Genomic DNA, 12,281 nt, shown 5'->3' with positions numbered 1-12,281 from the left:
ATGACATTCATTTGAAATATATGTTCGTGGTTAATTTTGTAGGTCACAACATAACTGAGATTCTACATAAATATCCAGAATGTCAGATATAATATAAAGGATTTCTACAAGTTGTTAAAAAAAAAAAACTTCTTATAGGCACACATAAACCTCAAAATCCAGTCAATGCTTCTCAACAACGGTGACGAGCAGAATATTCAATTTAGAAATGTAAATTACATAGACAATTCAGATCTTAAATTTATTCATACCGCAATGCATGATGGGAGCCATTAATGAGTTGTGATTGGTGGAAACAAGGATTATTAATGTCACCATGGTTGAGATACACAGGCTGACTATTTATGTCTGTGTTTCTAAATAAATTTGAAAGTGATTTGATCAGAATAGTTGTTATTAAATATTTTCGGATAAAAGAAAAATACGGATATGCTGCACAATCACTAAACTGTTACTAACAAGTTAAGCCAATTCATCTGAAAAGTTAGATTTTTCAGATCACAGCATGATTATGTCAAAACATAACCAACAATGTCAGATCACAGTTTTCTTTGTTCATTTGACTGTTATAAATTAATAAAAGCAGACAAACAAAGTTAAAGTGAAAGTATAAGTGTCAAGAGCCCAACTAAAGCAAACACTGATCTCCATAACGGTGGCTTACAATTTGTGATTTTCTCCTTCAGTGATTCTGCTTGTTAACATCAGGTGTCTTCAATAATGCTCAATCATCACTCAATTATTCACTTAATTATCTCAATAACTTTAACACTGTATCAGTGTTACTTTTAACACCCTGCTGGTGGTTCCCATATAAACACCGAGCGGTGTTAAATTTAACACCGGGGAATTTACTGTGTATGTAAGTACACAGTACTTAAAGCCACTTAATATAAAGTGGGACCGTTTTATCCAAACTGATCTTCTACTGATTGAGTCACAGAGGTAAACATATTCCCCAATGTTTTCATGATGTCTGATACCCAGGAGAAAGTCAGATATTCTTGGGAATTCCCAGTCAATTTCATTTGGAGGGAGCATTACACACGCACCACAGATTAACAATGACAATGTGGTTGCACATCCTGGGAAGACTCCAAGTTCTTGTGTTTGCTAACACATTGTACAGTTGCTTATTTTGAAGTGAAACCAAAAGTTAGACTGAGCATTGCACATTATTGTGTAAATAAAAGGAATGTTAGTCAGCCTCAGGGAATAACCAGAGATTTACTGAGAGACCATGGAAATCACCTAACTTACTCTAGACCAATCAGCTTTAAGAGGCCGGACTTGGAGGAGTGTCTGAGGAAATACAGATAGAATGGCAGGAAGCTTCAACATGTATACAACTCAGATCGAGCAACTGAAGTTAAGTTAAGCAAAAGGGTAAGTGATGTTCCTTCATCCATGGGTTACATGAGTATTACAACTGATAGGAAACATCATTAGGTTCGCATAAAAGCTATTAAACATTGCTGCATTTCTCTGCTGTTCTTTCTATTAATTTGTCTATATATATATATATATATATATATATATAGGCTATATATTAATGCCTAGAGTATCTATTAATCTATCTGTCTGTATATATTTCTATCTATCTATCTATTAATGTGTCACTATAGGTACTATGTCTGTCTCTCTGTCAATGTGTAAATTTAAAGCCTAAATATAATTTCACAAAAACCCACGATGTGAAAATGTATTGAATTCACTTTTATACTGTGTGATTGTGACATCGTGTGATCTTTCCCGACCGACCCATCAATCAAACCCTGATTCGGCGGAGCACTCCCTGATGAAACACTTAGTAGTCTGGTATGTACTGTAGTCTGTATTGTTTGTAGTTTATGAAATAAAGTGTCCTTTATTTATCCAGCCTCTTCACTGCTTCCACAACTGCATCATCGTAACAACTATAATGACAGTTAGTTGACATGTAGCTGCAAAGTTACTTATAGTTAGTAGAATGTCTAAAATGAACTATTAAATAAAGTGTTACCCACTGCAGTAGCTTGAAGGATGTTAAATGTGTGTATCTGTTGGACAGCTGTATTCTCCAGTGGTCATGGATACACCAGTCTGCTTGGTTGACACTGGGTCAGATGGGAAGCTGTGTGTGCAGGAGTCAGCACTACAGATCCTGACGCAGATCCAGCAGCCAGTGGTGGTGGTGGCCGTGGTGGGTCTCTACCGCACCGGGAAGTCCTACCTGATGAACCGCCTCGCAGGGAAACAAACAGGTTAGCGCCGAGATCACCCGGACACTTAAGAGAAACATCATGCCGGCATATGCATACAAGTCTTTGTTTTTATGGTGTGTCACTATCAGGATTCGCATTGGGCAGCACCATCGAGTCCAAGACGAAGGGCATCTGGATGTGGTGTGTGTCTCACCCCACTAAAGCAGGAACCACTCTGGTGCTGCTGGACACGGAGGGACTCGGAGACGTGGACAAGGTGACTGCCAAACTAGTTTCATCGTGTAGTAACTGTCTATCTATTGTAGCAAATTGGCTCAAAAAGTGAAATATTAATAATTATTGTTATGATAATTATGATTATTTGGATTATTTAATCCGATTAACATTAAAATTACAATCAATTAATCAGTTTGTCCTGTGAACACTCAATATTGATTATTACTTAATCAATAGAAAGTTTTGTTAGTTTCAGAGGTTGTGAAATCATTGTCTGTACAGTATTATGCAGAACATGTAATCAGGTTCTGGGATCATTAAATTCACTTTGTTTGCAAGGCAGAGAATCAGAACCGAATATGTTTTGTGCTCAAATGTTGTTAACCAAATAACAAACACCACTAATTTAAACACACATACACACAATCACACATACATGGGTAAAATGGTAAGTGAAAGAATGAAACTGAAAGCTGGAAAGGAAACTATGGAAAAGATTCATTTAACAATGAAAAGAACCATCAGCTTTCTTTTTTTAAAGTGCCAAATTTAACCTCTGTTTAAAATGTGAGATACTTGCATCTCCCTTGCAGTGGAAGCAGTGTGTGATCTCTTTAGCCCCTTTTCCACCAAAGCATTTTGAGAGCTGTTTCGGAGCCAGTGCCTGCGCGCGAACCAGTTCTTTGTGTTTCGACAGCCAAAGAACCGGTTCGCGGCCGGGAGAACTGGTTCCAAAGCGGCACCAACTCTTTACTGGACTAGAACCGTTCTTTTAGCACGTCATGCTTACGTCGGGGGCTGTTTATAATAATAAACATATTGTCTGACCATCGCAAAGCCAGGAGAAACTGCAGAAACACACAAGCGTTTTTATTTATTTAATTTTTTATTTGAAACATGAGCAAAGAAGAAAACAGTCACGATATAGAACAAATAAATAGAAAGAAAAAAGACACAAGAAAGGGGTACATAACTTATCAGAAAAGATTACATATCAAACGAAAAGATTAAAAGACTTACATATTTCAATTGTTTTTAAAGTTTTCTTGGTACACGAGTTATTACGAGATAATCCCAAAGCAATGTACTTGCAAGCGTTTCTAGCGACGTACACAGTGACGTAACGACGTCGTTCCCTGGGCACTCTAGTCAGTGGAAAAACAAACAGGTTCTGAATGGGTTCGCAAGTTGATCCAACTTTGAACCAGCACCAGTTCCAAACCAGTTCTTTTTTCGGTGGAAAAGGGGTATTTGAAGAAGATCTTATTGGTTCCTTGAGTTGATAGTTGGAGTAGCGATTGACATCTTCTGCATTCAATGAAGAAATTGTGACAAACTCGCAAAGTTTTCCTTGACTCTGTTGTGGATGAGAGAGTCTACTTCTTGATTGAGCAAATGGCTGGTTGTCCACAGGACAGCAACCCCAACATACCGAGAAGGCCAAGAGAGAGAAGGGCTTATGTAGAGCCTATATAATGCCTGAGAAAGATCCCACCTCTCCGGGTTGGCTTGACCAATGAGAAAGGTGGAATATCCAGTAGTAAAATTCCTCTGTTTGAGATTTATGGCTCTTTGTTTCAAGCGTGCTCATGTGCATGTGCAGCTGGATTTTTTTGCTGATCTAGAAACTATTAAATATTCTTGTAATACTTGAAATCTGTTGTGCAGCTATCAGTGATGCGCGGGTCAATGTATAAACAACCCGCAACCGACCGACGTTTTCAACTACCCGCCCGCAACTCGGACCGCAAAAAAAAAAAACATTGTACCCGACCCGCTTCCTGACCGCATTTTTTTAAAGTAGTAAATGCTCATCGGAGCGTTATTGGGCCATATAGACGTGTAACAACACAGCATCGCAAGAAGACGTAGGCCTACACATAACAAAGGCAAAGCCAGCACTTTGGTCATCATCTTTCATTATTTCAGCAAATGTCTCCCACACTTTTACTCTTTCTATTTGTGTGTTTGCGGAGCTTCCACTCCCCAGTCTTCACCTTTTCTCTTGCCGCCTCCATCTCTGTGCAGACTGTAGTGATCATCGTAGACACGGCCGTTGACGAATCGTTCTTTTGAACCGGTTCTTTTTAGTGAACCGGTCGAACCAGTACACTCGAACTGAATCGTTCTGGCGTCTTGCGTCAGTGCTGATCCACAAGTTACTAAAGTTACTCACTTTCAGACATGCCTGACAGTCGCCTCCGAATCGAAATAAATCAATATCCTGAATTATATTTTACTCCAGTAACTCCAACAGTTCACTGAACCGAGACATGTTGCTGCCACTGAGAGAAGTGATCAGCACGAGCAGCTGATACTGCGTATACCGAACGCACAGGGACAGCGGTTCTCCAATCACTAGTATAGAACCGAGAACTGTTTAGACTGAGCTCGTGTGTTATCTTCGTGCCAGTTATTCAGCCAATAATGTGTAGGGCTGTATATTTCATCAAAAACTGTGTCTAGTACTATATACAAATGTTTAATTGGCATCTTTTTTTCAAACGACCCGACCGACCGCGACCCGAATATCATTAAAAACATTTTTGGATGACCCGTAACTGCGGGTAACCGCGGGTGACCGCAGGCACCCGCTCATTTCGGATCAACCCGCGCATCACTGGCAGCTATCCACATATCATATACACCATCATTTTGATCTTCAAAGTACCAATTTATAGACACCAAACATGGTATAGGTGAGGTTACATTAGCCCCTTTCACACAGAGATTCCAAAAAATACACGCATAATGTGACCCAGAATTGTTATGTTATCCCGGAATTGTTTGATTTCGGTTCATTCACACTGCCAGTGATTTGCCGGGAATCCCGGGATCTGTGAGTGCGTTCACACACAACCCGTAAAAATCCCGGGAAGACACATGACGTCAGGATGAGACGTATAACGGACGCGTCGAAAACCTGCATACCGTTCCACAAAGCTGGTGAACGATCTCAGCTTCAGCACGGATAGTGAGGAGCTCCTGGTCTCTGCTTCGCTCCAGTTTGCAGGTCTTTGTTCGTCCTTTCTTTGTTGATGACGAACACAAACTTTCTTCTAGAGCAACAGAGTCGCGCGATGGCACGAGCGTCATCACTATGACACACCCTTTACGGCATTGGTCCTGGCTTTTGTTCACACAGCGCGCGTTCCGGGACTGATTCCGGCAATGTTACTAGGTCCCCAACCCGGGATCAATCCCAGAATCAATCCCAGGTCGTGTTTGCGTTCACACAGAAGGCGTTCTGGCAATTTCCCGGGATCAACTCGCTGTGTGAAAGGGGCTATTGACAGTTGGTTCTATCATAAAATATATAGTATAAAAAAATAGATACAAGACACTACACAAGACAGAAATATTTATTCACACAATGAAATAGGGTGCATGTTCAGTTATAGATCAGTTCCTCTATAAATTAATGCAGGAAAATCTGTATTAAGGGCTGTACGTCTTTCCTATGGCCTCTGCTTCTCCATGTGACCACAAAAGACTGATAAACCATTTTTATCAGTTGGTAATCATGGTAACAGAGGCCCTTTTTACCCTAATTGGGGAGTGGGTCCATAGACCCCAGAGTGATCTATCAATTCATTTAAACAGAACTTTGATTCCATAAATTGCTCCCAGGGCCAGAACCTATTAACATTACAATCAATCCCAGAATGCATCTATTTTAACAAGAACTGAGCGGATGATGGGTATTGTGTGTCGTACTGATGACTTTTTGTTATGATATTTATCAGGAGTAAGTCTGTATGAAGACAAATATCAATTATCTACTCTCCATTCATACAGATGGCGAAATAAACTTTGATAAAACCAACATGAGAATCAATATCTTCAGTATCTTAAATATCATATTGTACACCAATCTCACAATCACAGATCAGTCTTAAGATCACCATCCAATAAAATGTCATTGTGTCTCTATAATGGTCTCATGTCAAATCACCATATCCTATTTGTCTCAGGGGGACTCAAAGCATGACACCAAGATCTTCTCTCTGGCCGTCCTTCTGAGTAGCACTCTAGTCCTGAACAGCCGAGGGACGATCGACAACAAAGCCATAGAGGAACTGCAGTATCCTTCTGATCATAATTTGTATTTTATTGTCAATACCCCCTTCCAAAGCAGGAATTTTGTTACGTATGACTGTCAATATAATGATATTCAAGGTCAAGCTTTATTAAGGTCCCTTATGGATGCAGCACAAATAGACACAAACTGACACATACATTACATCTTTAAAGTATTAATAATAAATTATGAATTAACAGAGGGAAAGTTAGTGGTGCTTCAGAGTCTGAGTGCTGGAGATGATTTGGGAGAGGTCTGTGCACACCCTCACAAGAAGAGAAATCGTGGAGATCTCCTTAATAAATGCAGGTCTGAAATCTCTTTTTATCGATCCGAGCTTGTTTATACTCAACGCGCCCGCACGAGCGTGAAGGTGCGCGCAATAAAAATGGCCCGTTCGGTGCACAAGACCAGCAAGACCCCATTTCGCTTGGCTGTGTGCACGGCTTTTTTTGGATGAACCAAGGATGAACCACTTCAAGCCAAATCTGCCCGAGCATGTACGTCTCACCGCACCGGCACCCAGTTTCCGCGTCTAAATTGCAAAGTTCACTGCAAATTTTTTTGTGAAGGTTTTGTTACTTCGTGTGATTTATTTAATGGAAACCACATTCACTTCTAGTTGTCTTGCTGTTAGTTTTAAACAAACGTAGAGTAAGTAGCTAATCAGTGTCTGCTCTATACAAACGTCACTCTGCATACGTCTTCTTCATCGCTCTGATTGGTTTCAGGTCTATTCAATTGCGCCCAGAGGCATTTGAGCTACGTCCGTTGGTGACGCCCCTTTGGAAATGATTTGTCAATGAAGCTTTGCCAGACCATAACTCAGTGACAACTGCGAATGGTCTGGTTTTAACCAGGTTAGATAAATACATAAATATATGAGTTGCATAATAATGACCATGCATCAGCTACATGCTATGTTGCCAGGATTAAGCAACAAGTGTAGTCACAACTACTCTGTTTAATTTTAGAGCTTGCAGATTATATTTCAAAAAGACATTCATGCATTTAAATTACAAAGATTCAAAGTCATTATGGCCTTCATGTTATGTATTTTGGAATTTGGCCATTGGCGACATTAGGTAAATAACGATTGATTTTATATACGATTGGTCCCTTGCTCATAGTGAATCTATCTAAACTGTTCTTCAACTCACAGTAAACAGATATGTCACTGAACTAACAGAGTACATCAAGATCAAATCACCTGACGAAGTTGTAGATGATTCAGAGTTTGTGAAGTTCTTCCCTAGTTTCATCTGGGCTGTGAGGGACTTCACTCTGCAGCTAAACATCAATGGCCAAGACGCAACAGAGGATGAATATCTAGAGTTTGCTCTGAAGTTAAAACTTGGTAATATTTAAAGCCTGAAAGTTTTTTAAATTACCTGCATTATCAGATTGTGTAGCTAGATTATGGATATGTGGAATTGGCTAGGTTTTCTTTGCTAACTGAACTGTTAGTAGTGGAAACCTAGCCAATTCCAATTAGCTTCCTTTGTTTATCTACAGTCAATTGGTCTTTATCATATTTATTTTGTAGATAAATTTGAGACTTACAGTTTCTTTGATTTTAAAGAATGAATTTCCTACACTGTGTATCGTTTGACTGAAGAGACGTTTTATGTTGTTCTTTTGAAGGTAACTCGAGTCAAGTGAATAATTACAACCTTCCAAGAGAGTGCATTCGTAAATATTTCCCATCACGGAAATGTTTCACCTTCCCATTCCCAACCAATCCAGACAATGTCTCATATCTGGAGACACTGGACCCAGCTGAGATTTCCAAAAAATTCTTGGAGGTTACTGATCGTTTCTGCCAGTTTATCTTTGACCAGAGCCAAGAGAAAAATCTGAAAGATGGACACACGGTCACCGGAAGAGGTAAGTCAGGAAGTCGGTATGTTTTGGATTACCCCTTTTTTTAATGGTGGGCAGTGTTTCCTATTTTTGCACATTTTATTCACCAGCATTGTCATGACATGATGCTTGAAAAATCAAAAACAGCTTCAGAAATGAAGCCTTTTCTTTAACCACACCTGCCATTTGCTACTCTAAGTAGCCAGCGTCCATTTATTTTTACATTTTTTATTTCTTTGTGTTTGACCCCTCTGGCTCCCTAAAGTTTTTGGTCATCTTGTGAAAACGTACGTGGACACCATCTCCAGTGGGGCTGTGCCGTGTCTGGAGAACGCTGTGATCGCCATGGCAATGATTGAGAATGAGTCTGCTGTGAAGGAGGGGCTTGAGGTTTACCAGAGTGGAATGGAGAAGCTGAAGGACTCATTCCCTCTGGAACTGAATAAAATCACATTGGAACACCAGTGTTTCAGTCTCATGGCAACACAAACCTTCATGAAACGCTGCTTCAGGGATCATGATGGGAAGTACTTGACATCTTTAGAGGTAGGTGGGAGTTGCCATACCAAATTATGTCATGGTCTGAATACTTGATTCTGAGTGGCTGGAAGGTGTGTAATAAAATCGTTTATTGCACAGGTAGTTTTGAATCACCGTTTTATATTAAGATACTGTTTTCATTGAAGCACACACACATGTCACTCTGAGATTAATTGTGCTGCATACAAACATAAACATTCAGGATCACAGAAACTTAATAAAATAGGTTTATTATTGAATTCCTACATAATATTTCTTAATAACTAGGGGGTAAATCACTGGTTTTGAAGTAAATAAACAGGTGTGCATCTCTCACTCCTCCCAATGTGTTTGACTTGTTTTTCCTTGTTATCTATCTGTTATGTGCTTGTAGTTTTGAAGGACAGGTAGATATCTTTATCTGGACAAATTTGTTCCAAGCACTGTCTAGTTATTCCTATTGATCCCTTTCAAGATTTTTTTTATACCAAATCCAAGAAAATTAGAAGTTTCCATACATCCATTTTCCAAACCACTTGACCTATGCAGAGGGATGCAGTGTCCAAAGTCTATCCCTGTATCTCGGGCTATGGGCATGCAAACAGCCTGGATGGATGGGCAATTTATCACAGGGCTAAATACAATTTTATTACAATTTTAATATTTATAAACATCTAAATTTTACCTAGTAAGCAGTGGGTAGAGAAATTCACTGAAATTCAAAATGTTCCCAGGTTCAAACCCTGGTGCATCTTTGCTATAGACCAGTGTTTCCCAACCCTGTTCCTGGCGGCACACCAACACTGCGTGTATTCTTTGTCTCCCTTATCAAACACACCTGATTCAACCCATCAGCTCATAATCAGGTGGGTTAATGAGCTGATGGGTTGAATCGGGTGTGTTTTAGGGAGACAAAGAAAACACGCAGTGTTGGTGTGCCGCCAGGAACAGGGTTGGGAAACACTGCTATAGACTATATGTCATGTGTCCTTGGGCAAGACACTGAACCCCTACTTGTTCCCAGTGGTTACAGCACTCGAAGGTAGATATGACTTGTAAGTTGCTCCGGATAGAAGCATCTGCTAAATGATTAGGACATACAAAATCACTCAAATAATGATCATTAAGTATCCTTCCTGTTTTTCTGTGTACTGTTTTAGGAAGCCATCACTTGTCAGTTTGATGCGTATCTCTGGGACAATGAGAAGGCTTCCGAGGCAAAATGTGAAAGTCTTATGTCAGTTCTCTCTGACCCAATGACAGAAAGAATCAATCAAGGATTTTATGCCAAAGCTGGTGGTTACAATCTCTTCTGCCAGGACCTGGAGGACATTGTGAATCAGTACAAAACACTGGCCAATAAAGAAGTCAAGGTCATAAATGATTAATTATGCAAAATATGACAATCATATTTTCAATATTATGTATTGTTAGTATAAATGCAGCAAAGCTATAATTATGTAATAACAATTTTGTGGTATATATTTTGAATGTAAAGTGATATTATATTTCTAACACCACTTTTGTGTGTCCTCATAGATTGCTGAGGTGTTGGAGAAGTTTCTACAGGAAAAGGTTGCAGTGACCACAGCCATTCTGCAAGCTGATTATAAACTTACTGAAAATGAAAGAAAGATTTGTGGTAAAAGCTTTGTGTTTTCAACATAGTGGACACACATGATGTGATGAATAGCAGTTGATGAATAGTCAATTCAATCTGCTCTTTTGAGTAAAAACAGTAAGCTGTATAAGTCATTCATGTATCTAGTAGAAAGGGGATGATGCCAGTCAATGGCCAAGAGAGTCTGAGGCAGTCTCCTTCCATGTCTACATAACATTTTGAGTGTTGCTGTTTTAACTGTACTCATTTTTAAACACGTGGGATGACACTGTAGAATTTATCTGTTAGATTTTCTCCATGATTGGACTCTTCTCCATCATTTATTCACCTGTTTCTTCTAACTGCTCCTTCTTTTTGGTTCCCCAGAGGAGAAAAAAAAGGCAGTCCTTCTGGGACAGGAAATTATAGCCCAGGAAAAGAGGCAGCGTCAACTGGAGGTGAAGATGAAGACTGAACAACAGAACAATGCAGAGAGGGTGAGACAGGCCATTAAAATGATGGAAAAAGAGATGTCCCGCCAACAACAGGAGACAAAGCGTGCAATGGAGAGTAAGCAGAGAGAGCAGTCTGCCCTGATGGAGAAGGGCTTTCAGGAAAAAGCTGACAGGATGACCTGGGAGATACAGGAGTTGAGGAGAAAGAATGCAGAGGTAGAGGAGAGTACATCGAGAAAGTATGCCCAGATGATATCAGATCAGCAGCGAAGAAATGAGCAGAACATGGAAGTACTGAGGCAGCAGCACAGACAGCAGATGCAAGCGATTAATAGCAGACCCGCATCTCAATCTTGTTCTATACAGTGACATGTGCTGAAAGTCCACTGCTTTTACAGATTTCTGAATTTGTAATTTCTATAATCTCACTGCATTTGATGTGACTTTCTACGGAAGCGTATTGCATTCACTTGAGGAAACAAAATGTACTCTGTTTTTCTGGATTAATGAGTTAATTATCTCAGGAGATAATTTTTCATGGAAAAAAGTTTTTGCTCTGTTTTTCTGAATTAACAAGTTAATTATTTCATAATTACAAAATAGTTTTTCATGGAATAAAGTTTTTGCTCTGTTTTTCAGAGTTTTTGAGTCATTAATTCAGAAAAACAGAGCAAAGATTTTTTTCCATGAAAAATGATCTTGTAAATCTGAGATAATTAACTCATTAATTCAGAAAAATTTTTTTTTTTATTAAATTTCAGAATTCAATAAAAAAAATTGAAAATCAGATTTTTTTCTTCAATACGCTTCCGTAACTTTCTGTTGTTTTGATATCATAGCTACAAAATTTGATATGTTATATCACAGCTGTTTAAAGTTCTGAGTTTTGTCATTTTAATATGGTAATTAGGGCTGTCAATGCATCCAAAATAAAAGTTTGTGTTTACATATTATATGTGGGCACACTGTGTATAATTATTTTATTTTCCGCACTATAAGGCGCACGTAAAAGCCTTTAATTTTCTCAAAAAAACAACAGTGCGTCTTATAATGCGGAGCGCCTTTTACATGCATCAATTGGTTAACAATGCTCCGCGTTGTTAAATTCGCCCGCGAACTCGCGCTCATGTCCATCTTATGCCCGCTTTGTCACACGACCAGTTCAACCTCGTATAAATCAGGTTATGTGTGTAAATAACGTGCCCACTCACGAGCGCTCGCTCTTTACAGACACACGAACAGACACACTGTCCCCGCGTCACAAAATGTTCATAAAGCGCTCCTCGTTCACAACCGGGTCGTCTCATTCAAAACAGCCAGCTGTTGCTGTCAGCGAACCGCCG

At 39.4% G+C, this 12,281-nt stretch overlaps 1 protein-coding gene across 3 annotated transcripts; it reads left to right on the top strand.

Moving 5' to 3' along the window:
- Window positions 1–1,275: 1,275 nt before the first annotated feature.
- LOC120463702 (guanylate-binding protein 4) lies at window positions 1,276–11,891 on the top strand. 3 transcript variants are annotated; one of them, XM_089126903.1, is made up of 10 exons: window positions 1,276–1,386; window positions 2,051–2,243; window positions 2,333–2,460; window positions 6,395–6,504; window positions 7,671–7,858; window positions 8,146–8,388; window positions 8,630–8,910; window positions 10,044–10,256; window positions 10,423–10,525; window positions 10,871–11,891. In XM_089126903.1, exons 2-10 carry the CDS (start codon window positions 2,069–2,071, stop codon window positions 11,305–11,307), a joined length of 1,878 nt encoding a protein of 625 aa, XP_088983029.1. In that variant the 5' UTR covers window positions 1,276–1,386; window positions 2,051–2,068; the 3' UTR covers window positions 11,308–11,891. The 3 variants fall into 3 exon arrangements, with proteins under 3 accessions (XP_088983029.1, XP_088983030.1, XP_039508922.2); XM_089126904.1 differs by having other exon boundaries at window positions 1,289–1,386; window positions 2,064–2,243; XM_039652988.2 differs by lacking the exon at window positions 1,276–1,386 and adding an exon at window positions 1,414–1,818.
- The last annotated feature ends 390 nt before the right edge of the window (window positions 11,892–12,281 follow it).

The sequence above is a fragment of the Pimephales promelas genome, chromosome 24, assembly GCF_988280905.1.
Source record: "Pimephales promelas chromosome 24, fPimPro1.hap1.1, whole genome shotgun sequence".
Taxonomy (NCBI): domain Eukaryota; kingdom Metazoa; phylum Chordata; class Actinopteri; order Cypriniformes; family Leuciscidae; genus Pimephales; species Pimephales promelas.
Note: the sequence above shows the minus strand (reverse complement) of the source record. Positions and strands in the feature narration are given on the sequence as shown.

Excerpts from the sequence above, each read along its gene's own strand:
- LOC120463702 (XM_089126903.1), top strand. The coding sequence starts at position 2,069 with ATGGATACACCAGTCTGCTTGGTTGACACTGGGTCAGATGGGAAGCTG. Across the intron at positions 7,859-8,145 it reads TGCTCTGAAGTTAAAACTTG|GTAACTCGAGTCAAGTGAAT; the intron begins GTAATATTTAAA and ends GTTCTTTTGAAG. Across the intron at positions 8,911-10,043 it reads AGTACTTGACATCTTTAGAG|GAAGCCATCACTTGTCAGTT; the intron begins GTAGGTGGGAGT and ends GTACTGTTTTAG.